Source organism: Musca domestica, unplaced genomic scaffold, assembly GCF_030504385.1.
Source record: "Musca domestica strain aabys unplaced genomic scaffold, Musca_domestica.polishedcontigs.V.1.1 85, whole genome shotgun sequence".
Lineage (NCBI taxonomy): Eukaryota > Metazoa > Arthropoda > Insecta > Diptera > Muscidae > Musca > Musca domestica.
This window is the reverse complement of record NW_026712418.1, coordinates 2,298,060-2,325,565: the sequence shown is the minus strand read 5'-3', so window position 1 is coordinate 2,325,565 and position 27,506 is coordinate 2,298,060. Positions and strand designations below refer to the sequence as shown.

At 37.3% G+C, this 27,506-nt stretch overlaps 1 protein-coding gene and 1 non-coding gene across 2 annotated transcripts; both read right to left on the bottom strand.

The window, feature by feature from the left end:
• Positions 1-24: 24 nt before the first annotated feature.
• LOC101891767 (sodium- and chloride-dependent glycine transporter 1) lies at positions 25-26,746 on the bottom strand. The gene is made up of 11 exons (XM_059131323.1): positions 26,594-26,746; positions 25,738-26,188; positions 10,179-10,310; positions 9,950-10,113; positions 9,834-9,895; positions 6,628-6,751; positions 6,239-6,572; positions 3,958-4,109; positions 3,760-3,888; positions 586-786; positions 25-501 (listed from the first exon to the last, which is right to left on the bottom strand). Exons 2-11 carry the CDS (start codon positions 25,985-25,987, stop codon positions 184-186), a joined length of 1,866 nt encoding a protein of 621 aa, XP_058987306.1. The 5' UTR covers positions 25,988-26,188; positions 26,594-26,746; the 3' UTR covers positions 25-183.
• TRNAY-GUA (transfer RNA tyrosine (anticodon GUA)) lies at positions 14,759-14,960 on the bottom strand. The gene is made up of 2 exons: positions 14,924-14,960; positions 14,759-14,794 (listed from the first exon to the last, which is right to left on the bottom strand). It is a non-coding gene; the product is annotated as a tRNA-Tyr (tRNA).
• Positions 26,747-27,506: the final 760 nt, after the last annotated feature.

Here is a 27,506-nt window from a genome sequence, read left to right as displayed (position 1 = left end):
GAAATAAAGCTAATGTATTGAAAATAAGTTTTAAATAAAATGTGTGTGTATTTTTTGTTAATTGTCTAATACAAGGAATATGTTTTGCAATAATTAATTATTAAATTTTTTGGTACATTTTTTTCTGGAATTATTCTATTTTCTAGAAATTTTGCTGGCTTTTAGGAAACTTCTTCGACTCTTCTATGGCTTTCTTAGCATTTCGACTTTCTCAAAGTTCCGACTACTCAACTCATCCATTAGTTTGCGTGCTGTCTTAAATTCGGCATAGGCCACACGATAGTCCTCCTGGGCTGGTAGCCAAAATTTCGCCTTCAACGAGGCCATCAAATTCTCACGCAGACTACCGCGACGATGACACACCGTCCACAACATATACAATGGAATGCATGCAATTGAGATGGCACAGCTGCACCAACCCAAAGCCACCGCCCATTCCGGATAGAGTTTATCGTTGTAGCGTACAGGGCGATTGAATATAATGCTGGTGAAGAAAATAAACTGAAAAGGAAAAGAAAAAATATGTTATTTAAGAAGTGCTAAGGATCATCATCCACTCTCGTCCTTTCATCCTTCCAAACTTACCACAAGAATGGCTGGCGTTACATATTTCCAACAATAGCGCCAGATTTTTTCCGGTTTCTTGCCAATCATAAAGTAAATATCATCCAGAAAATTATCAATGCCATAGATCCACGAAGCCATCACCACCTCCAGTATACAAATCAATATAACCGATATAGAGGCGGAATACCAGTCCAGCAGCTGTAAGATGTACATGCCGCCCTATAAAAAAAGAAGAATAAGTTAAAAAGCAGTAAGTTCGACCAGGCCGAACTTTCAATATCCAAATTTTCAAAATATAAATTTCGTTAAAAATTCTGTTAAAATTTAAAAAATACGGAATATAGCCGTTACACTGGGGTCTTTACGACGTGGACTTACATTGGCATTGTTTATCATAAGCCACTACCATACTTAAAATCGGAACACGAAATAAACGGTGAATATCATAATACCGTATATAGGGAAGTACCGTTATATCGGATCTATACGTAGACCTGAACCTGCATAGACAATTTTTTGTCACATGCTGTAGCATCTATTACGAATTTCAAATACGACATCACAAACCATTTCGGTGAGTATTGTACCTAAAATCGTCAAAATACCGAATAGAGGGAGGAGCTGATAGTATATAATAACGCTAAAATCATCAAAATGCATAATATTGGGAGGGGGCTATACCACCAAGACATGGACCGACACAGACCATTTTCTGTCATAGGCTGTAGTATCCATTATGAACTTAAAATATCAAATTTGAAACAATTCCGGTAAATAATGTCTCTAAAATCATCAAAATACGAAATATTGGGAGGTAATGTTACATGGGGGCTATACGAAGACGTGAGCTTGCATAAGTAATTTTTTGTCATTGGTTGCAGTATCCGTTCAGATCTTCAAATAAGAAATTTGAAATAATTCCGGTAGACAATGTCGCTAAAATTATCAAAATACCGAATATAGGGAGGTACCGTTATATGGGGGCTACATGAAAACGTGGACCTACATGGCCCATTTACGAACTTAACCTGTGTACATGCAAAATAAAAATGTGTGCAAAATTTTAGCCTTCTATAAAAACAACTTAAAAAGTATCAGTCGGGTTTGCCGACCTGTTTCGCAAGTTATGAGAGAATTGATTCGGATTTTATAATCGTTTTGGTTATTCAAAACTGTGACCCTTTGTGGGGGAGGTACCAGAAGAAATTTTCCGATTTCTACCATCTTCACAGAAGATCGTGTGTTAGTAGAAATAATGGGATGTGTGAAATATAAAGAGACCTGAACGCTTATTTCGGATTTTATAATCGTTTTGGTTATTCAAAACTTTGACCCTTTGTGGGGGACGTGTCAGAAGGAATGGTTCCATCTCTACCATCTTTATAACAGATCATGTGTTGATGGAAATTTTGTGATGTGCCAGATCTGAATGGAATCGAATGTTCATTTCGCGTTTTATGAGCTTCATAGATATTCAAACTTTTGACCCTTTGTGGAGGAGATACTACAAGGAGTGGACCGATATATTCCATCTTCACACCAAACCTTGGGTTAATAAAAGTATTGTGATGTGTGAAATTTGAAGACAATCGGACTCTTACATCAAACTGCTATAACAGTTATAATTATTCAAAATTTTGACCCTTTGGGGGGAGGTACATGTTGGAGGGAACCGATACTGTTACCTTTCGCACCTGACCTAACACTGATGCAAATACTAGGATTTGCAAGGATTTTTAAAAATATCGACCTTTTGTGAGGGAGGTACCAGAAGGAGTAGGCCGATATTTTCCATCTCCGAACTCGATCTTAGTTTGATAATAATATTACGATGTACCAAGTTTGGACCAAATCGTATATTCCCTTCGAGAGTTATCGTGCGCACCAGCCAGGCGGACGGACGGACATCGCTAGATCATGTCCTGAAACGCATTTGGTCGAAAGAGACCTAGGGTCTAAAGCCGTTATTTCGATGAAGCACGTTTTGGCCGTATCAAACGATACATACCTTCTCTAGCCATATGGCTGAGGGTATACAAATTTGTTTCGCATAACATTTCCCGGAACTTCACACCTAGCGCCGGAGGCATTGATGTTAGAGGCTTAGGGAGTGGTGAAGCATGATGAACCAACTCAATCGATGTAATTCTCGTTTGATATGAGTCAGCAAACACAGCGTGATTACAATACACAGACGAACGTAAAATAAAAATGTCTAGTAACTTATTTCCAGGGAATGAGATTCCAACAGAGACCTTAATATTAAATTTCGGAATTCCAGCTGTATTACTTCTCCCAATACACAATTTAGTACCACTTAGTACTTTTCGAACAATTATAGTACACATTTCTAAAACCAACTTCTTATCTTAACCAGTGACATCTATATTAAATTTCAGGATTTCAACTCTATTTCTACACTCAATATCAAATTTAGTACCATTTAGAACTTTTCGTAGAGTTATAGTACACATTTTCAAAACCATCTACATATATCAATTCCAGATACCAATTGAGATCTCATTATTAAAATTCCGAATTCTAGCTCTATTCCTTCGCCCAATACTCTATTTCAGGATTTCAGCTCTATTCCTACATCCAATATCAAATTTTGTACCATTTAGTACTTTTCGTACAATTAAAGTAAGCATTTGTCAAAACCGTCTCCATATCTCAAATCCATATACCAACAAAGACCTCAATATCAAATATCAGGACACCAGCTCTATCCCTTCACCAAATACCAAAGTTAGTACAATTTTGTAATTTTCGTACAATTATATTACACTTTTACACATGGACAGCGACCCTAATATCAAATTTGAAATTTCAAGCACTATACCAAATTGTACTAAATATAGTACATTTCGTGGACTTGTAGTACAAATTTCCAAAACCTCCCAATACAAAATTTCAAATTTACCCGTTCACCCTAAACCAAACTGTACCAAATTTATTCCCACATAATACGGTTCGCACGTTTAGGATAAATTTCCAAAATAACCTTCATATACCAAATATACTAAATAGAAAAAAGAGAAAATTTTGTCGCACAGTGTAATATATGTTTGACTATCAAAATTAAAATTTTAAATTGATTTTCTAAGTAATTAAAAATGTCCTGATTCCTTCTTACCGGTTAAGTTATGGTACCCACCTTATCTGTCAAACCTTTAAATTATAACTACTTACATTCGTTACAAACAGTATGGCCATTGAGAACATAAGCAGACACGAGACGAAGGTCACAGCGTATTTATATGGTCTCACTTTGGGTATTTCATCCAATACCGATGATATAATAGCTTCGATTTGCACAAACTAGAAAAAGAAAATGGAAAATAGGTACTAAGTGAACCATTTTAACACTGTTGTAGATTTCGAACTTACCACACTGTCTAAGCCCAACAGGAATAACATGCAAAAAAATAGACCAGCCCAAACTTGAGAAAATGGCAGCATAGCTATGGCCTGGGGATATGTAATAAATGCTAAACCAGGGCCAGAGGTGGCAACATCTGCCACGGGAATGCCAGTTTGATCTAAAATGAGAAGAAGTATTTTTTACTCGCTCCTGTTTATGTATCCCCAGAGACACTGGTATTCAAAAAACTAACAGTTTTTACTCTTTTTGACCCTTTATGGGTGAGGTACCAGAAGGGGTTCCTCACAACATATCTTGTGTTAGCAAAAATATTTGTATGTGAGAAATTTTAAAGAGCGTTTATATTTTCAAACAAGTTAAAAAACAGTAAGTTCGGCCGGGCCGAATTTTGAATACCCTCCACCATTTGGAATGAATTTGGAAATTTTCATGAAATAATATACTTAAAAAATTCTGTTTAAATTTTAAAAATACCGAATATAGCCGTTTTATTGGGGTCTATACGACGTGGACCTACAAAGGCATTGTTTGTCATAAGCCATTGCCATATTCAAATTCGATAACTTGAAATATACGGTGAATAATTTAGCTAAATTCATCAAAATATCGTATATAGGGAGGTACCGTCATATCGGAGCTGTGTGAAGACCTGGACCAGCCAGAAAATTTTCTGTCAGAGGCTGTACCATCCACTACGAAGTTTAAATACGACATCTCAAACAATATCGGTGGGTATTGTACCTAAACTCCTGAAACTACCGAATATAGGGAGGTACTGACATATGGGGGCTATACGAAGACGTGGACCTGAACAGACAATTTTCTATCATAGGCTGTAGTATCCATTACGAACTTCAAATACCAAATTTTAAACAATTCCGGTTAATAATGTCGCTAAAATCATCAAAATACCGAATATAGGGAGGTACCGTTATATGGAGGCTATACGAAGACGTGGACCTGCACAGACAATTTTCTGTCTTAGGCTGTGGTATCCATTTCGAACTTCAAATTCCTAATTTGAAACAATTCCGGTGAATAATGTCGCTAAAATCATCAAAATACCGAATATCGGGAGGTACCTTTATATGGGGGCTAAATGAAAACGTGGACCTACATGGCCCATTTACGAACTTAACCTGCCTACTGTAAAAATAAACATTTGTACAAAATTTAGCCTTCTATCTCAATTCGTTCGAAAGATAGCGTAATTAGAACGGACAAATGGACAGACAGACGGACGGACATCGCTAAATCGACTTAGAATTTTACGCTGATCAAGAATATATGTTCTTTGTTGGGTCTGACATGAGTATTTCGAGGAGTTACAAACGAAATGACAAAGTTAATATACCCTCCGTAGTATGGTGGAGGGTATAAAAACTTGAACCCCATGTGGGGGAGGTACCAGAAAATATGGTCCGATCTTTATAACAGATCTTGTGTTGATAAAAAGATTGTGATGCACCCATTCTGAATGAAATCGGATATTAATTTCGCGTTTTATGAGCTTCATGGATATTCAAAATGTTGACGCTTTGTGGGGGAGGTACCAGAAGCAGTGGACAGATATATCCCATCTTCACAGCAGATCTTGTGTTAGCAGAAATAATGAGATGTGTGAAGTCTGAAGAGAACTGGATGCTTATTTCGGATTTTAAAATCGTTTTGGTTATTCAAAACTTTGACCCTTTGTGGGGGAGGTACCTGAAGAAATGTTCCGATATCTGCCAATTTTATAAATCTTATCTTGATGGAGATATTTTATTAGCTTCATGGATATTCAAAATGTTGACCCTTTTTTGGGGAGTTACAAGAAGGAGTGGACCGATATGTTACATCTTCACACCATACATTGGGTTAATAAAAATATTGCAATGTGTTTCATTTGACAATCGGACTCTTACATCACATTTTATAAGAGTTATACTTTTTTTTGATCCTTTGAGGGGAGGTACTGATGGAGTGGACCGATATTGAACATCTCCGAACTCTATCTAAGTTTAATAATAATAATAATAACGATGTACCAAGTTTGGACAAAATCGAATACTCCTTCGAGAGTTATGGTGCGTACCAGCCACCCAGACAGACGGACATCTCTAGATCGACTCCAAATGTCCTGTAACGGATTTGGTCCAAAGAAAACTTGGGTCTAAAGCCGTTATTTCGATAAGGAACGTTTTGGCCGTATCAAATGATATATACCCTCTCTAGCCATATGGATGAGGGTATAAAAAGGTAATGGAGCAAAGCTTATATTGTAGATAAGTGAGCCATACTTACGTGATAAAAATCCCAGCACCGAAAACACCACAAATCCCGCAAAAATACTCGTTGAACAATTTATAATCGGTATGAATATGGCATCACCCTTGGCGTTGTTGCGAAAATGATTGAAACTGGCCATATTGACGATGCCACCCCAGCCGGGACCCAGTGAAAAGAAAATCTGTATGGCAGCATCAGCCCAGACTTTCAAGTCCATGAGACGCGACCATTCCGGTTTGATGTAGAATAAAATGCCCTTCATGGCACCGGGCAGCGTGACACCGCGTACAAATAAAATGAACAGAATAATGAACGGGAATGTGGCAGTGAAGTAGACAACTTTTCCAACCTAAATGGAGAATGCATTGAAGTCATTGTAGTTACAATATATTAGGCATTCTTACCGTTTCAATGCCCTTAATGATGCAGACGTAGACCATAATCCATGACAAGACCAGGGCGGCAAATAATGACCACTGTATCGATCCGATTTCATAGATGCCATTAGAGATTTTCAAAATTTCTAGACTTCATGAAAATAAAGGAAAGAAATCATAATCATTACATATATTTAATGATTTAAAGAAGTGCTACTATCCACCACTAGATCAAGAGTCAGTTTATGTCTTCAAATCTTCTAATGAAACACGATCCCACATCCATATGTAAATAATATTACATTAAAATGCCCTTTGCTAGAAGACCTATCACTGTGGTTAGGATATTAGATGTGGTATTAGTGGTTAGGGTATTATGTCTGTGTGAATTGGTTTGTAGCATGGAGAAGGAAGCGAGATAAACCCATAGTTACTTTTGAGGATCTTCTTAGAATCACTTTCTGAGTCGATTTATCCATGTCAGTCCATCTGTACGTTCGTCCGTCCATGTATTCTTGTGAACAAAATGCAGGTCGCGTTTATTATCCGATTGAGTTGAAATTTTGCAAACAATATTTCTTTGGCCCTGAGGACGAACCCTATTGAAATATTTACATACAGCTCCCATATATATCTTAAACCGATTTCGGGTTAATTGTGCACCAAATGGAAAAGATCAGTCCAAATGACCTGCATTTTAGCATATCCGACCGAGTTCAGTCTAGAAGCAAGTACATGACATTTGGAGAAAATCGGTTCACATATAGCTATAGCTCCTATATATATGTTTCACCTGATTTGGGGTTTAAAGTTCCTCACACGCGTAATATGCACTGCACAAGAATGGTATTTGGTACTAGATACCTATGAATCTCGAAAATACGTCTGTCAAATTTATTCGAGATCGGATCGGATTAGAATATAACTCTCATTTATACTTGCAACCGATTTCGGGTTAATTGTTCACCAATTGGCTAATATCGGCCCAAATGGATTGAATTTTGGCAATTCCGACTGAATTCATCCTAGACCCCAATACTTCAAATTTGGTGTATATCGGTTCAGATTTAGCCATATCTTCCATATACAGGATGAGATGAAAAAACTGCAACCAATTTCAAACTGCTGTAATTTCTAAGCCACTTGACCGACAGCTTTTAAAATTATTGCAGTAACAGCTCATTATATAGTTTACAAGCGTGAGAATTTTCCAGAAAAAAAGTTATTTGTGATGGAATTCAAGCGTGATAGTATGATTTCTTTATATTTGGCTGGGAAACCACAAGTGGCTATCGTTAGAGCACTCCAGGATTTAAATGTAAATAAATCTTTTGTGTCTCGTACCATCGCTCGTTACCGTGTTACTGGTAGCATAGCCCGACGTCAAGGAAGTGGTCGGAAGAAAACAGCAACATCAGCAGAAATGGTTCGAAAAGTTAAGAAGCGACTTGATCGAGCCCCGCGTCGTAGTGGCCGAAAAATGGTTCGTGAGCTGAACATATCGCAATATTCCATTCGGCAAATATTGAAAAATGAGCTCGGGGTAAAGCCATTGAAAATCAAAAAAGTGCAAGAACTTTGCAACGCAACAGAAATAAAATATTCTCAAAAGAGCTAAAGAGTTAATTTTTTTTTCTCCGATGAGAAAACATTCGTTGCCCAGTAGTTTGTAAACAAACAAAATGATCATAGTTACTTGGCAAAGAGGTCAGCTGAAAATGTACACCTTCGTTTGTCCACTAGAACTCAAACGCCGGTCATGGTGATGGTGTGGGCCGCCATAACCGCCGATGGTCGCTCTCCGCTCGTATTAATCGATCGTGGCATCAGAATAAATGCCGAATATTATCGCGAAAATATTCTGGAAGGTGTATTAAAGCCTTGGGCACGAAACCATTTTGGCCGAAGACCTTGGACATTCCAACAGGACTCAGCACTCGCCACCCAAGAATGGTTATAAAATGAGGTTCCTCGCTTCATTTCCATCTCACAATGGACACTAAAATCTTCGGATACCAATCCGTTGGACTATTGTGTATGGAGTATTTTGGAAAGCAAAGTTGGCCTAAAAAAATACCAAAGTGTCGATCACCTCAAGCAAGCGCTTCGCCGTGAATGGATCAAAATACCGCAGAGCACCATTCGGACAGCGTGAGACGGTTTGAAGGTCATAATTCGTGCCAAAGGTCACCAATTCGAACAAATCTAAACTTATTCTAAAATTTGATGCTACTTCCGACATTTTTGGCTTTCATTCAATAAAACTTAAAAAAATGCAAAACTTATGACGTTTAATTTTGTTGTAGTTTTTTCATCTCACCCTGTATACTGTACCTATTTTGCTACATATCCGATATCTTGGCTATTAGCATGACTGTAATGGTCAGAAGTGACGTTTTAATTTACTTGTGATTTGACCGGGACTAAAAATATTCGTGCTTTAGTGGAAATTTTCGTATTTTTTTACATAAAAGTTAGGGTTTATTTTACCCGCTAAATATTGTTCGATTACCATCCAGCCCTAAACTCCAACTCCATGCAAATTTCCGCGTCATAATTTCATAATTGTGGCTTATAGAGCAACTGCAAAATCAGGAAAATCTATTTTTGGTCCATTTCAACCCCTAAATATTGTGCAACCATCTCCAAAAACAATAGGCTTCTATTCTAACCCTAACCCCAGCACCATTTTCAATTTCGTGAGAATCGGGCCATAAATGCAACCTGTAGCTTGATTACAAATTAAGATGGACAGACGGGCATGCATAGCTAGATCGACTCAGCTCGGCGAGATAGTAAGATCCATATATAGTTTCCTATGTCGGAAATCATTATTTCGAGGTGTTACATAATTTTTGGCCCAATCAAACTTATAATACCCCCAAAACATAGTGTTGAAACATGCATATCATATAAAATTTAGGCGTCGTGTAAGAAAACATTAAAAAATCTACTTATTTTTTAAAAAATATTTAAAAAATTTTGTCATATCAAAGTTCCCAAGTATTGATGCATCTACCTGTATTCTTCTACCATAGATGAAACATAGAAACAACCACCAACCCAGCAAACCTGTTTAGATGAACTATGGTGATGTTTTATGGAGACCATAAATACCACAAACATTTAAAAAATACATTATAGCAAAATAAAGAAAATGTCGAGTGTTTCAAATTCGAATTCATCTAAGAATTAAGCTCTTTCGACTGAAATTTCATCATCTTATAACTTACTGAAAAAATTCATCCGCTGGCGTTTTGAATTCTCCACGCGTTGTGAAATTATATTTTGCCATCTGAAAATAAATACTTTATCTTTCATTTCTCACATAATTCCATTAAAAACTTACGTCTGTCACCTCAACACAGTGATTGGTGTTCCATGGATTTTCACACGATTCCCAGGGCAATTTCGATGAGAATATGTGTTTGAGAAACATTAAAGGATACGAGATTATAACGGAATAATATGTTGTACAGATAATATTGACTATAACAATGGCAAAGCCGGCACCTTAAAATAGAGATTGAAATTATGGTAATTAATGGAAAAATTGTTATTATCCTCCAAGATATCACCTTTAAACAGCGGAGCCAAACGAAAAATGCCAATGCAACCCAGACTAGAAAACTGACCCATTATTATTTCCATAAAGAACAATGGAATGCCACAGAGGAATAACATTAAAAGATAGGGTATTAGAAATGCACCTAAAATGAGAAATGGAATTGTGTGAGAAGAGAAACATAGTTCAAGTATCAAAATAAATGCCGTTACAAAATTTCATACGAAATGTTTTCCACATCATCCATGAGAAATATAATTAGATTCGAAAAATTTCAAAGTTCATTTTAGGTTCACAAAATAATTTTATTTTAGATTTTGAGACATTTTAGTCCAATTCAATTCGATTATTTAAACCAGTAAGGAATAGTCAAAAGTCAGGCGGGCTCGACTATATGATACCCTACACCACTATGCATATTTAGTAGAGCTCCCGTAACAAAAGAATTTATTTGAAGTAGATCATACCACTTATCAACATTTGGCTTTAGAGCTGTTATAGTTTGGTTTCAGAGGGAACGAATATATTGGCGTAGGCATATCCCATCCTGAATCGATTTTCACTAAATATGACGTAGACATTTTAATCTTTTATATCAAATAGCATTGCTGTAGAGTGCATGATATCACTTCGAGCCGAGTTCCATAAAATGGAAACGAACGTCCCGAAATTCACTCCATATTGGCTGATATTAGCCACTGTTTGCACAATGAACCTGAAATCGGATTAAGAATATATATCAAATCTAAACTGATCTCGATAAAAATTTTGCAAAGGTATTTCGGAGCTCTATAAGATATATTCTATCAAATATCATTGTTCTCGAATGCATATTACGAATGTGACGGACTTAAAGACCAAATCGGATGAAACATATATATGGGAGCTATGGCTATATCTAAACCGAGTTTCAGGAAATTTGATGTACTTGTTTCTAGACTGGATTCGGTCGAATGTGCAACAATTCAGGTCATTTGGACTGATATTGGCCGTTTGGTGCACAATTAACCCAAAATCGGTTGGGATCTATATCCAAATCTGAACCGATCTTCACAAAATTTTATACACTTCTACAGAGCTGCATCCGATATCTGGTACCAAAGATAATTGTTGTTGAATGCATATTACGCGTGTGAGGGACTTTAAACCCCAAACTGGGTGAGATGAAAAAACTACAACCAACTTCAGACTGCTGTCATTTCAAAGCCACTCCTCCGACAGCTGTTAAAATTGTTCCAGTAACAGCTCATTATATTATTTACAAGCCTATAAAAGAATTTTGGTGAGAATTTTCCAGAAAAAAAGTTATTCGTGATCGAATTCAACAGCAACATCAGCGGAAATGGTTCGAAAAGTAAAGAAGCGGTTTAATCGAAACCCGCGTCGCGGTGGCCGAAAAATGACTCGTGAGCTGAACATATCGTAATATTCCATTCGGCAAATATTGAAAAATGAGCTCGGGGTAAAGCCATTGAAATTTCAAAAAGTGCAAGTACATACACCGCAACAGGAAAAAATAAACTCAAAAGAGCTTCGCTTGGCCGAAAGTGGTGAACTGCCGAATTTGGTTTTCTCCGATGAGAAAACATTCGTTGTCCAGCAGTTTGTAAACAAACAAAATGATCGTGTTTACTTGCCAAAAAGGTCAAAGGTTGGACATTCCAACAGGACTCAGCACCATCGCACACAGCACGCGCCACCCAAAAATGGTTACAAAATGAGGTTCCTCGCTTCATTTCCAGCGCACGTTGGACTATTGTGTCTGAAGTATTTCGGAAAGCAAGGTTGTCACTAAAAAATACCAAAGTATCGATCACCCCAAGCAAGTGCTTCGCCGGGAATGGCCCAAAATACCGCAGATCAACATTCGGGCAGCGTGTGAAGGTTTCATTGGCCGTTTGAAGGCCATAATTCGTGCCAAAGGTGACCGATTCCGACAAATCTAAACTTATTCTAAAATATGATGCTATTTCCGACCTTTTTTGCTTTCTTTCAATGAAATTTAAAAAAAAGGAAAAATTATAGCGTTCGACTTTTTGCAGTTTTTTTTTATCTCACCCTGTATATGTAATTTCCGTGAGACTATTGTCATTAAATATACATGGACCATTGGTAATTATTGCGTAAAGTAGTCCTATAAAACATTATAAAACGAACAAGTAAAGAAACTGTAAGTTCAGCCGAGCCAAACTTTGAATACCCTCCACCATTTGGAACGAATTTGGCAATTCTCAAAAACAATAAAATCCATTAAAAAAACTATTAAAATCTTAAAAATACCGAATGTAGCTGTTATATTAGGGTCTACACGACGACATGGACCTGCATAGGTAGCTTTTGTCAATATTCAAATGCGAAGCTTTAAACCAGTAAGGAAAGCTCAAAAGTCGGGCGGGGCCGACTATATGATACCCTACACCACTATGCATATTTAGTAGAGCTCTCGTAAAAAGGTTTATACGGGGCATTTCAGAGCTCTATGGGATATTTGGTACAAAATCAAAATCTATCTAATTCTATCGTGCATTTTACGAACTATAGCTATCTCTGAACCGAGTTTCTCCAAATTTGACGTATTAGCTTCTAGACTGAATTCGGTCTTATGTACGAAAATTCATGCCATTTGGGCTGATGTTGGCCATGTGATGCACAATTAACATGAAATCGGAAGAAGATATATATGGGAGCTATAGCTATATCTGAACCGATTTTTACTAAAATTGGTGTACTTGCTTCTAAGCTGGTTTCGGTCGGATTTGCCAAAATTGATGCTATTACGGCCATTTGGTGGTCAATCACCCGATATCGGATGAAGATATATATGGGAGCTATATCCAAATCTGAACCGATTTCGGTAAAATTTAAAACAGCTATTCCTGTGCTCCATCTAATACCTGGAACCAAATATCACTGTTGTGGAGTGAATATTACGAATGTAAGGGACTAAAACACTAAATCGGATAAAACATATATATGGTTGCTATATCTATATCTGAACCGATTTTCACTAAATTTGATATACTTGCTTCTAGGCTGAATTTGGTCCGATGTACTAAAATTCAGTCCATTTGGACTTATATCGACCATTTGGTGCACAATTAACCCGAAATCGGATGAAGATATATAAGGGAGCTATATCCAAATCTGAACCGATTTCGATAAAATTACAAACAGCTATTTCTGGGCTGTATCTTTTATCTGGTAGCAAATATCATTCTTGTGGAGTGCATATTACGAATGTGAGAGGCTTAAACACCAAATCGGATAAAACATATATATGGGAGCTATAGCTGTTTCTGAACCGATTTTCTCCAAATTTTTTGTATTTGTTTAAGGCTAATCTCGATCACATTTCTGTGCTCCATCTAATACCTGGTACCAAATATCACGGTTGTGGCGTGCATAGTAGGAATGTGAGGGACTTAAAGATCAAATCGGATGAAAGATATATATGGGAGCTATAGCTATATCTGAACCGATTTTCTACAAATTTGATATACTTGCTTCTAGGCCGAACTCGGTTGGGTGTGCCAAAGTTCAGGTAATTTGGACTGATAGTGGACATTTGGTGCACATTTAACCCGAAATTGGATGAAGATATATATGGGAGCTATATCTAAATTTGATCCGATTCTCATCAATTTCAATAAGGTTCGTCCTTGGGCCAAAAAATCATTGTTTGGAAAATTTCATCTCAATCGGATAATAAATGCGACCTGCATTTTGTTCACAAGAATACATGGACAGACGGACGGACGGACGGACGGACAGACGGACTGACATGCATAAATCGACTCCGAAAGTGATTCTTTGAAGGTTCTCAAAAGTAACTATGGGTCTATCTCGTTTCCTTTTCCATGTTACAAACAAATGCACAAAGACATAATACCCTTACCACTATGTGGTGTAGGGTATAAAAAATCGGAGAATAATGTAGCTAAAATCATCAAAATACCGAATATTGGGAGCTACCGAAGACGTGGACATGCACAGACAATTTTCCGTCATAAGCTGTAGTAGCCATTACGAACTTCAAATACGAAATTTGAAACATTTCCGGTGAATAATGTCGCTCAAATCACCAAAATATCGAATATCGGGAGGTACCGTTATATGGGGGCTATATGAAGACGTGAACCTGCACAGACAATTTTCTGTCATAGGCTGAGGTATTGTGAAGTATACATTGCGAGCAAATACCAAATTCGGAACAATTCCGTTGAAAAATGTTTAGCGACATTTCATCATCAAAGTACCCAATATCGATAGGTACAGTTATGTGGGGGCTATACCAAAACGTGGACCTATATGGCCCAATATCAGAAGTCCTGCAGATATAATATAGATTTGAGTAAAATTTTATCAATCTACTTCAATTCGTTCGGAAGTTAGAGTGATTTCCACAGACGGACGGACAGGGCTAAATCGTCTTAGAATTTTCCGCTTATCAAGAATATTTATACTTTGTTGGGTCTAAAATTATTATTCCGAACAAACGGAATGACGAACTTAATTTTCCCTCCATACTATGTATGGTGGAGGTTATAAAAATCAAGAAATAAATAAAACTCTCTCAAAAAAAAATACAGAACTTCCTTCGAGCCGGATTTGAACCAGCGACCTATGGATATCGACTGATATTGGTGCTTGCATAGCCGAAGCGAAGGCCAATGCCAACTGCGTAAGCACGCTGGTATTTACGGCCCGCTAATTGCTTGGAACCAACACTCCATGAAACTACACAATGACAACGACACACTACAGTCCACCGCTCTACCAACTGAGCTATCGAAGGCAATACGTTGCGTTGCACAAAGAACTAAATTGAATTGCACAGACTGCGAATGCGAAGGGATGTGGAAAAAGTGTCAACTGTGGATGTGTTACTAGACACAAGCCCTAATAATAGTTAGTTCAATTTTTGTTGACATAAATACTTCATCTATGGACAATCGGGCGATAATGTTCTCCAGCGTTAATCCAAATGGCAAAAGTACATTATCCAAGGTTTCAAAATAATAACTTATTTATCCTACCTTTCCAGACCTTATATAAGAATGATTGAAATTGTTAAAAATTTGATATCGACATTACCTCAACCCTACAAATATTTTTTTGACCCTCACCTTCCCTAGAGTCTATTAACTCATAAAAAGGAACTGTCTGGTATCAAATCGTCAAAATAAACACAAAATCGTTCCGACTCACTAATTAAGTTCATTGCAACAGATGGTATTCAGTTTTGGTATGCAATGTTGAATGCAGCTGCTTGAATTAAGCTTTTCAACATTTCAAACACGTGCCCAAACATTCTGTGTTGAGTAATTTTATGAGCTACAAAAACAAAACACACGTTCCATACCAGGTGGTTGTTGGGTGGTATATTATATGTACATACGATTAGTGTTGTTCTGGACTACATACGAGGGTAGGTGAAACAGAAAAACGTGCAATAGGTCCTTTTTGAAGGAAAGACACAAAATTCAACAGAAAATGTGGGATAAGAAACAAACAAAACAAACCGTCATTTCGTTTTTTTTTTTGAGATGCAAAATCTGCAACCAATTTCAGACTGCTGTCATTTCTAAGCCACTCGTCCGATAGCTGTTAAAATTATTCCAGTGACAGCTCATTATATTGTTTACAAGCGTACCAAAGCATTTTGGTGAGAATTTTCCAAAAAAAAAGTATTCGTGATGGAATTCAAGCGTGATAGTGTGATTTCTTTATTTTTGGCTGGAAAGCCACAAGCGGCTATTGTTAGAGCACTCCAACATTTAAATGTGAATAAATCTTTTGTGTCTCGTACCATCGCTCGTTACCGTGATACTGGTAGCGTAGCCCGATGTCAAGGAATTGGCAACAACGGAAGAAAACAGCAACATCAGCAGATATGGCTCGAAAAGTAAATTAGAGACTTGATCGAAACCCGCGTCGCATTGGCCGAAAAATGACTCGTGATCTGAACATATCGTAATATTCCATTCGGCAAATATTGAAAAATGAGCTTGGGGTAAAGCCATTGAAATTCCAAAAAGTGCAAGAACTTACACCGCAACAGAAAGAAAATAGCTAAAAAATTGTTTCGCTTGGCCGAAAGTGATGGGCTGCCGAATGAGAAAACATTCGTTGTCCGGCAGTTTGTAAACAAACAAAATGATCGTGTTTACTTGCCAGAGAGGTCAGCTAAAAATGTGCACCTTCGGTTGGCCACCAGAACTCAAGCGCCGGCCATGATGATGGTGTGGGCTGCCCTAAGAGCTCTCTGCTCGTATTAATCGACCGTGGCATCAGAATAAATGCCAAATATTATCGCGAAAATATTCTTGAGGGTGTATTAAAGCTTTGGACACGCAAACATTTTGGCCGCAGATCTTGAACATTCCAACAGTACTCAGCTCCATCGCAGTCAGCATGCGCCACCCAAAATTGGTTGTAAATGAGGTTCCTCGCTTCATTTCCAGCACACAATGGCCACCAAAATCTCGGATACCAATCCATTGGACTTTTATGTCTGGAGTGTTTTGGAAGGCAAAGTTGGCACTAAAAATACCAAATGGGCCAAAATACCGCAGAGCAACATTCGGGCAGCGTGTGACGTTTTCATTGGCAGTTTGAAGGCCATAATTCGTGCCAAAGGTGAACAATTCGAACAAATCTAAACTTATTCTAAAATTTGATGCTATTTCCGACATTTTTTGCTTTCATTCAATAAAATTAAAAAAAAAAAGTTAAAAAGCAGAGAGTTCGGCCGGGCCGTTATATTGGGGTCTATACGACGTAGACCTACATAGGCATTGTTTTTCATAAGTCATTACCATATTAAACGGTAAATAATGTAGCTAAAAGCATGAAAATATCGTATATAGGGAGGTACCACTATATCGGAGCTGTGCGAAGACCTGGACCTGCATATACAATTTTCTATAAAAGGCTGTAGCATCCAATTTGAACTTCAAATACGACATCCCAAACAATTTCGGTGGGTATTGTACCTAAACTCGTCAACATACCGAATATAATAGGGAGGTACTGATATATGGGGCCTATACGAAGACCTGGGCCTGCATAGACAATTTTCTGTCACAGACTGCAGTTCCCATCACGAACTCTAAATATGTAATTTGAAACACTTCCGGTGAATAATGTCGCTTAAATGATCAAAATACCGAATATCGGGAGGTACCGTTGTAAGGAGGCTATACGAAGACGTGGACCTAAATAGACAATTTTCTGTGTTAGGCGGTAGTATCCATTTCGAACTTCAAATGCCAAATTTGAAACATTTCCAGTGAATAATGTCGCTAAAATCATCAAAATACCTAATAAAGGGAGGTACCGTTATATGGGGGCTATATGAAAACGTGAACCTACATGGCCCATTTACGAACTTAATCTGCCTACTGGAAAAATAAACATATGTGCAAAATTTTAGCCTTCTATCTCAATTCGTTCGAAAGATAGCGTGATTACAACAGACGGACATGGCTAAATCGACTTTACGCTGATCAAGAATATATATACTGTGTTGGTTCTGTCATGAGTATTTCGAGGAGTTACAAACGGAATGACAAACTTAATTTACCCTCCATAGTATGGTGGAGGTATAGAATGTAAAAATTATGGCGTTTGACTTTGTTGCAGTTTTTTTGAAATCACGATACAGCCCATATTATTTGATGTAGAGCTTTAAAATTTGACAGAACAATTTGTATTTTGTCTAGGATGAATGATGATAAAATATCGATCCACGTTTTGGTATAGTCTCCATATAAAGATATCTCCCGATATTTGGTATTTCGATGATTTTTGCCACATTTTTCAACGGATTGGCCGTTAGAAGGCCATAATTCGTGGTAAAGGGGATCAGTGCGAATAAATCTAAACTTATTCTAAAGATTTATGCTATTTCCGACATTTTTGCTTTTATTCAATAAAATTTAAAAAAAGTTAAAAACATGGCGTTTGACTTTGTTGAATTTTTATACCATACAACACTATGTGTTGGGAGTATTATAAGTTTGATTGGGCCAAAAATTATGTAACACCTCGAAATATTGGTTTCCCACATAAGAAAGTATATATGGATCTTCCTATCTCGCCGAGCTGAGTCGATATAGCTATGTAGGTCCGTCCGTCCGTCTGTCCATGTCAATTTGTAATCACTCTACAGGTCGCAATTATGGCTCGATCTTCACGAAATTTAGAGTGGAGGTCGGGCTGGACCCAGAATAGAACCCTATTTCTTTTGGAGATGATCGCATAATATTTAGCGGTTGAAATGGACCATAAACTGAAAAATGTCCTGATTTTGCAGTTGCTCTACAGGACGCAATTATGGATCAATCGAAGCGGAAGTTAGCATAGGGCTAAAGCTTCAGGCTAGGCAGAAGCCTTCCAATTTTGGTGGTCATCGGGTAATATTTAGTGGGGAAATAGGCCATGAGATTTCTGTTAAATAAACTTCAAATTTTCCATTAAATCGCGAATATTTTTAATCCCGGGGAAATCACAAATAGACGAACAGGGCAATCCTGACCGATACGTAGATGCCGATAGTAAATTTATCGGATATATATAGCGATATATATACAATACATATATACAAAAAAGGGGATGTTAGCTAGAACGCTTATATCTCAAGAATGGCTAGACCGATTTTGACAAATTTTGTCAATTTCAGAATTCCCTATTGGCATAAGAGAATAAAATTTAAAAATATCGCGTAAAAAATGCCAATAATGGTACTATAATAGATTTTGTAGTATTTTGTGACATTTTTTTTTAATTTTTATACCCTACACCACATAGTGGTAAGGGTATTATGTCTTTGTGCATTTGTTTGTAACATGGAGAAGGAAACGAGATAGACCCATAGTTACTTTTGAGAACCTTCATAGAATCACTTTCTGAGTCGATTTATGCATGTCAGTCCGTCCGTCCGTCCGTCTGTCCATGTATTCTTGTGAACAAAATGCAGGTCGCATTTATTATCCGATTGAGATGAAATTTTCCAAACAATATTTTTTTGGCCCAAGGACGAACCCTATTGAAATTGGTGGGAATCGGATCAAATTTAGATATAGCTCCCATATATATCTTCATCCGATTTTGGGTTAAATGTGCACCAAATGTCCACTATCAGTCCAAATTACCTGAATTTTGACACACCCAACCGAGTTCGGCCTAGAAGCAAGTATATCAAATTTGGAGCAAATCGGTTCAGATATAGTTATAGCTCCCATATATATCTTTCATCCGATTTGATCTTTAAGTCCCTCACATTCCTACTATGCACTCCACAACCGTGATATTTGGTACCAGGTATTAGATGGAGCACAGAAATAGCTGTTTTAAATTTTATCGAAATCGGTTCAGATTTGGATATAGCTCCCATATATATCTTCATCCGATTTCGGGTTAATTGGCCACCAAATGGCCAATATCAGCCCAAAGCAAATACAACAAATTTGGAGAAAATCGGTTCAGAAACAGCTATAGCTCCCATATATATGTTTCATCCGATTTGGTGTTTAAGCCTCTCACATTCGTAATATGCACTCTACAAGAATGATATTTGGTACCAGATAAAAGATACAGCCCAGAAATAGCTGTTTGTAATTTTATCGAAATCGGTTCAGATTTGGATATAGCTCCCATATATATCTTCATCCGATTTCGAGTTAATTGTGCACCAAATGGCCGATATAAGTCCAAATGGGCTGAATTTTAGTACATCGGACCAAATTCAGCCTAGAAGCAAGTATATCAAATTTAGTGAAAATCGGTTCAGATATAGATATAGCAACCATATATATGTTTCATCCGATTTAGTGTTTTAGTCCCTTACATTCGTAATATTCACTCCACAACCGTGATATTTGGTACCAGGTATTAGATGGAGCACAGGAATAGCTGTTTTAAATTTTACCGAAATCGGTTCAGATTTGGATATAGCTCCCATATATATCTTCATCCGATTTCGGGTGATTGACCGCCAAATGGCCGTAATAGCATCAATTTTGGCAAATCCGACCGAAACCAGCTTAGAAGCAAGTACACCAATTTTAGTAAAAATCGGTTCAGATATAGCTATATCTCCCATATATATCTTCATCCGATTTCGTGTTAATTGTGCATCAAATGGCCTATATCAGCCCAAATGGCATGTATTTTCGAACATAAGACCGAATTCAGTCTAGAAGCTAATACGTCAAATTTGGAGAAACCCGGTTCAGAGATAGCTATAGTTCGTAAAATGCACGATAGAATTAGATAGATTTTGATTTTGTACCAAATATCTCATATAAACCTTTTTACGAGAGCTCTACAAAATATGCATAGTGGTGTAGGGTATCATGTAGTCGGCCCCGCCCGACTTTTGAGCTTTCCTTACTGGTTTCATATATTTTATCGCTAGGCCTATGTTTTCAAAGATGTCAGCAATATGTTTAGGGATTAAAATGGACAAAAAACAGAAAACAATTCCTGACCATACATCGACACGCCTGAGAAGTGAGTTATAGAGAGGGAATAATTCTAGCATTTTGGTTGACCATTGGATTACATTTAGCTTTAAAAAGGACCGCAACAACTAATAGCACGACGGAGTACGTAAATATTGGGCGAATGTCTCTGTTCAAAATATTGAGGGTAATATCTGGGCAGTGCTCCGTGACATAATTTTAAAAGCGAAATATTCCAAAATGGATTTGAACATAAGGGGGCTTCTAACATTACAGTGTTGTAGGGTATCACATGGTCGGCCCGCACGACTATAGCCTTTGCTTACTTGTTTTATCTCACCCTGTATATACAATGTTTCGCCAGCGAAGCTAAAATCCATTATGACCTACAAATACCAATTTTTAGACAAATTCGTGGGGAAAATGGGGAAAATTATTAAAATACCGGATATCGAGAGGTACTGTTATATGGAGGCTATACGAAAACGTGGAGCTAGAAAAATGGAAAAAATCATCAAAATACCATATATCGAGAGGTACCGTTATATGGCGGTTATACCAAAACGAGGACCGATATATCTCATTCTAGACACAATAAAAATTGTTCTGCCAAATTTTGTAAGCTCTACGTCAAATAATGTGGGCTGTATCATGAATTTCACAGACGGCATCGGCGACATCGTTGAGTCGAGTTTTATGCTGATCTTGAACATATATACTTTGTGGGATCTACGACAAATATTTAGGGATGTTACAAACGGCATGACAAAGTTAATATACTCTCCTTTTCAAGGCGGAGGGTATAAAAATAGTCTCCTATATGAAATAGATTTGTCAGAGCTAATACAAGGTGCACTAGGGCAATTGTCTGCTTAAGTCGCTGCCGATTCCAGTGTTGCTGTGCATCCTGTAGCCTTATATAACCTAATGATGCAGGATCTAGGAAATCGAAGTCATATATAAAATGTTTGAGGTAAAGTTGCTATTCCTACCAATACCAATGACAATTATCAGACAATCCTCGAAACCATGACACACGAAATTCATACACACACATTCATACTCATGTGTATAGTATTGTAGAACTATCCTCATGAATGTGTAAATTGAATGACTATTGTCGAAAAGCAAAAGTATCTATAAGAAGCTTTTCCAGTATGGAGAATTAAATTTAGTGACGCAAGTGTGTACAACAACCTAAGCTGGAAAGCTTAGCGATATCAGAATATGGTGTTCAAGAACAATAACGTAATAATCGGTAGTAGAACGATGAATAGCATGTTGGACTCCTAAGCACAAAGTCATGAGTTCGATTCCAGAGGAAACCTTCTTAGATTTATTAACGAAAAATGGATGTATTTTAAAATATCTACGGAATATCCTTTGACAATCTCCAAATTAATGATTTCCATTTTCAAGACTATAATTAGAGTTCTCAATGAAAACTTCAAATAAGTTAGTGATATTCCCAATTTGTATTGTGGTCATTATGCCTCAATTTTATTTTGTACCCTACATCACATAATGGTAAGGGTATTATGTCTTTGTGCATTTGTTTGTAACCGGGAGAAAGAAGCGAGATAGACCCATAGTTACTTCTGAAGATCTTCTTAGAATCACTGTCAGAGGCGATTTATGGATATCAGGACGGACTGTATTCTTGTGAAGTAAATGCAGGTCGCATTTTTTACCGATTGAGATGAAATTTTGCAAACAATATTTGTTTGGCCCAAGAACGAACCCTACTGGAATTGGTGATAATCGCACCAGATGTAGATATAGCTCCCATATACCTTCAACCGACTTCGGGTTAATTGTGCACCAAATGGCTAATATAAGTCTAAAGGACCTGTATTTTGGTACATCCAACCGAATTCAGTCTAGAAGCAAGTACATCAAATTTGGAGAAAATCGGTTCAGATATAGCTATAGCTCCCATATATTTATATTTCGTCCGATTTGGGGTTTTAAGTCCCTCAAATGCGTAGTATGCACTCCAGAAGAATGATATTTGCTACCGGACATCAGATACTGCTCTGAAATAAGTCTATAAAATTTTGTCAAGATCGGTTCAGATTTGGATATAGCTGCCATATATATCTTCAACCGATTTCGGGTTAATTGTCCACCAAAAAGGCAATATCAGTACAAATGATTTGAATTTTGGGATATACGATCGAATTCAATCTAGAAGCAAGTACATCAAATTTGATGAAAATCGGTTCATATATAGCTTTAGCTCCCATATATATTTTTCATCCGATTTAGGGCTTTAAGTCCCTCACATGCATAATATACACTTCACAACAATGATCTTTGGTACCAAATATAAGATGCAGCTCCAAAATAAGTGTATCAAATTTTGTCAAGATCGGTTCAGATTTGAATATAGATCCCATATATATCCTCAAACGATTTCGGGTTAATTGTGCACCAAATGGCCAATATCAGTCCAAATGGCCTGAAGACTAGACTAGAAGCAAGTACATCAAATTTGGAAAATCGGTTCAGATATAGCTATAGCTCCCATACGTATGTCTTATCCGATTTGGTGTTTAAATTCCTCATATGCGTAATATGCGCTCCATAAGAATGATATTTGGTACCAGATATCAGATACAGCTCTGAAAAAAGTGTATCAAATTTTGTCAAGATCGCTTCAGACCGTACATATCTTCAACCGATTTCAGGTTTTTTGTTCACCAAATGACCTGAAAATTGCCATATCCGACCGAATTCAGTCTAGAAGCAAGTGCTTCAATTTTGTTGAAAATCGGTTCAGATATAGCTACAGCTCCCATACATATGTTTCATCCGATTTAGGGTTTTAAGTCCCTCACATTCGTAATATACACTCCACAACAATTTTCTTTCTCCACAACAATCGGTTCAGATTCGGATATATCTCCCATATATATCCTTAATCCGATTTCAGGTTTATTGTGCAAATAATGGCTAATACCAACCCAAATGGAGTTAATTTGGGGACATACGTTTCCATTTTGTGGAACTCGACTCCGATATATATTTGTATACCCTCCACCATAGTATGGAGGGTATATTAAGTTTGTCATTCCGTTTGTAACATCTCGAAATATACATTTTAGACCCCACAAAGTATATATATATTCTTGATCAGCATAAAATTCTATGTCGAGAGCTGTAACTGGTCTGCTGGCTCCAGAAGTGCTGTAACAGGTCTTCTGGTACAAGAAGAGCTATAACAGGTCTTCTGGCTCCAGAAGAGTTTTAACCGGTCTTCTGGCCCCAGAAGAGTTGTAACAGGTCTTTCCAGAAGAGCTGCGAAAGATCTTTTGGCTCCAGGAGAGCTGTGACAGATCTTTTGGCTCCAGGAGAGCTGTGATAGGTCTTCTGGCCCCAGAAGAGCTGTGGCAGGTCTTTTGGCTCCAGAAGAGCTGTGAAAGATCTTTTGGCTCCAGAAAAGCTGTGACAGGTTTTTTTTTGGCTCCAGAAGAGCTGTGATAGGTCTTTTGGTTCCGGAAGAGCTGAACAGAAGAGTTCCAGAAGAGCTGTGATAGGTCTTTTGGCTCCAGAAGAGCTGTGATAGATCTTTTGGCTCCAGAAGAGCTGTGACAGATCTTTTGGCTCCAGGAGAGCTGTGACAGATCTTTTGGCTCCAGGAGAGCTGTGATAGGTCTTCTGGCTCCAGGAGAGCTGTGATAGGTCTTCTGGCCCCAGAAGAGCTGTGGCAGGTCTTTTGGCTCCAGAAGAGCTGTGAAAGATCTTTTGGCTCCAGAAAAGCTGTGACAGGTTTTTTTGGATCCAGAAGAGCTGTGATAGGTCTTTTGGTTCCGGAAGAGCTGAACAGGTCTTGTGGCTCCAGAAGAGCTGAAGCATGTCTTCTGGCCCCAGAAGAGCTGTAACATGATCAGAAGACATGTAATCTGTAACAGGTCTTCTGGCCTCATTATAGCTATAACAGGTCTTTTGGTCTTTGGAAATGAATTAAGTTGACAAAAATTTACTCAAATATGTATTATGTCTGCAGGACTTTTGGTATTAAAAATGGGCCATCTTCGTATAGCTCCCATATAACGGTACCTCCCGATATTCGGTATTTTGATGATATTAGCGACATTATTTACCGGACTTGTTTCAAATTTGGTATATAAAGTTCGTAATGGATACTTCAGCGTAAGACAGAAAATGGGCCATGTAGGACCACGTCTTCGTATACCCACCATATAACAGTGCCCCCCCCCCATTTTCGGTATTTTGATGATTTTAGCGACATTATTTACCGGAACTATTTCAAATTTGGTATTTGAAGTTCGTAACGGATACTACAGTCTATGACAGAAAATTGTCTACGCAGGTCCACGTCCTCGTATAGCCCCAAAATAACGGTAGCTGATATTCGGTATTTTGATGATTTTAGCGACATTATTTTCCGGAATTATTTCAAATTTTGTATTTTACGTTCGTAATGGTATTTTTAAGATTTCAACAGAATTTTTACGTGTTTTATTTTTATTTATTTATTATTATTATTATTATTTTTTTTTTTTTTTTTTTGAAAATTGCCAAATTTGTACCAAATGGTGGAGGGTTTTCAAAGTTCGACACGGCCGAATTTACAGCTTTTTTACTTCTTTTAATATAATCCTTCTCGAAGTGATATCATGCACTCTATAGCAATATTGTTTGGTATAAAAGATTAAAATGTCTCCGTTACATTTAGTGACAATCGATTCAAAATTGGATATGCCTCGCATATATTAGTTCCCTCTGAAACCAAACTATAACTGCTCCAAAGCCATATGTTGATAGCTGGTATGATCTACTTCAAATATTTTTTTTTTTTTTTTTTTTGTTACGGGAGCTCTAGTAAATATGCATAGTGGTCCCGCCCGACTTATGACTTTTCCTTACTGGTTTATGATCATTGTAACTCTTGTTCCGAATGGTGATGTGTCTATCAGTCCTTAATCTTTTACAATTTGCCAAGAACATCGATGGCAACTTAGAAACATATCGCAGGATAAAATTTCATCATCCAATCAGAAACTGAAATCGTTTTGTGTATCTCAACTTCGATCTGATGAAATGATGGAAAATTCCAACATCAATTCCTTTACAACTTACCACCGCCACTGCGATAACAAAGATATGGAAAACGCCAGACATTGCCCAAACCAACAGCATAACCTAGACACGAGAGAATAAATTCCGTCTTTGATGCCCATCTGCCACGATTTTCGTCTGGATCATATTTGGCATTTGCGGCTGTTTGTGTTGATATTGAACTTTGACCCGCATAATGATTTTCATCGTACGAAGAATACGACATTCGCGCGGCATCATTATAGTGTAGTTGCAGCTTCGCGTTGGACATTTCGAAGTGACGTTGTTGACGACGACGTTGATGTTGTTGCGGGTGACGACGTCGACGACGTTGTTGACTAATTGGCGAGTGTTGTCTAATTTCCTTGTCGCCTCAGTTTTTGTTTTTTTTTTTTTTTTTCTTCTTCTTCTTCTTCTTTTCTATTCACTTTTAAATTCACAACAAAGTTAATGATGAAAAAATAAATTGCATCTAAAAATAACAAACGATATCATTTAAACAAAAGGCACAATTTTGAGTGCCAACGAACTGGGGCGAAAAATTGTAAAAAAAGAAAAAATTGTTTTTATTTATTTTTCAAATCAGAAAAACTGGAAGCAAGCTTTTGATTTGGTTTCAAGAACAATTGGTTTACATAATTTCCAATTCATAAAAATTTCCATCAAATGACACTTTTCGAGTTAATCCTCAATGGGTGTTGTTTTCAAGAAGTTTCACCGTATTTACGATCGCAATGCATTTATCCTTCTTTATTTCACGTTTTGAATTGTATATCCTTTAACAAAACTTCCGTTACTTCTTTTCACTTTGATTATGCTCCAGATTTTTTTTGGCGCCAATTGAAATCACATAAAAATCTCTTCCCACAACTCTCACTTGATTTACGAACTCTAGCCTTTTTTAAATCCTTTTTTTGCGTTATCCTGTTAACACCCGTTTTCCGAGATCACATTATTTTTGTTTCCCCAAGAAAGTTTTATTCCCACATTCGTTCGATACGCTTGAAATCTCGCCATCAACTAAATTGAATGTAATGAACTTCTCTTAGATTTTCTGATTTTTCATTGCTATCTCACAACTATTTTAGCTTTAGACTCGAAGAAAAAACTCTGTTCAAAGTGGATAATTATTTAAGTACATCGAACGAGCTGGCGATTTTAAACCCAAAACTGAAACGATTCGTTATTAAACAAGGGAGGAGAGTCTCTTTCTAGTCATTCTTTATGGATTCTGTCAGGCCACCTCAGCAAGCTCAGCGGCATTGGTATCCGCTAACCCTAGAAATTGGGATGACAGAACGGTTGTCACAATTTATAAAGCTGACAGATCCAAAGTGACACAACTGGTTGCTGAGAATCTAAATTTGAAAAAAATTGGAACCATTGCAGAAATATTAGTTCACCCTATTTAGTACATAGGGTCAATTTCTTCCCTCTTCCGAACTTTTGGAAATTTATATCTCCTATAAATATACCTTCCATTTTAGGTATATAGTGTATTAAGCAATATTGCGCATATAGAAAGAGGACAATTATTTTTGTCGAAAATCTTAACCCTCAAGCGAGTCAAAAAAAACATGCCAAAAGTCTATATCTTACCAAACGCCAGGAGTTCTTATATTTATATTAAACCAGTAAGGAAAAGTCAAAAGTCGGGCGAGGCCGACTATATGATACCCTACACCACTATGCATATTTAGAAGAGCTCCCGTAACAAAATAATTTATTTCAAGTAGATCATACCACCTATCAACATTTGGCTAAAGAGTAGTTATAGTTTGGTTTCAGAG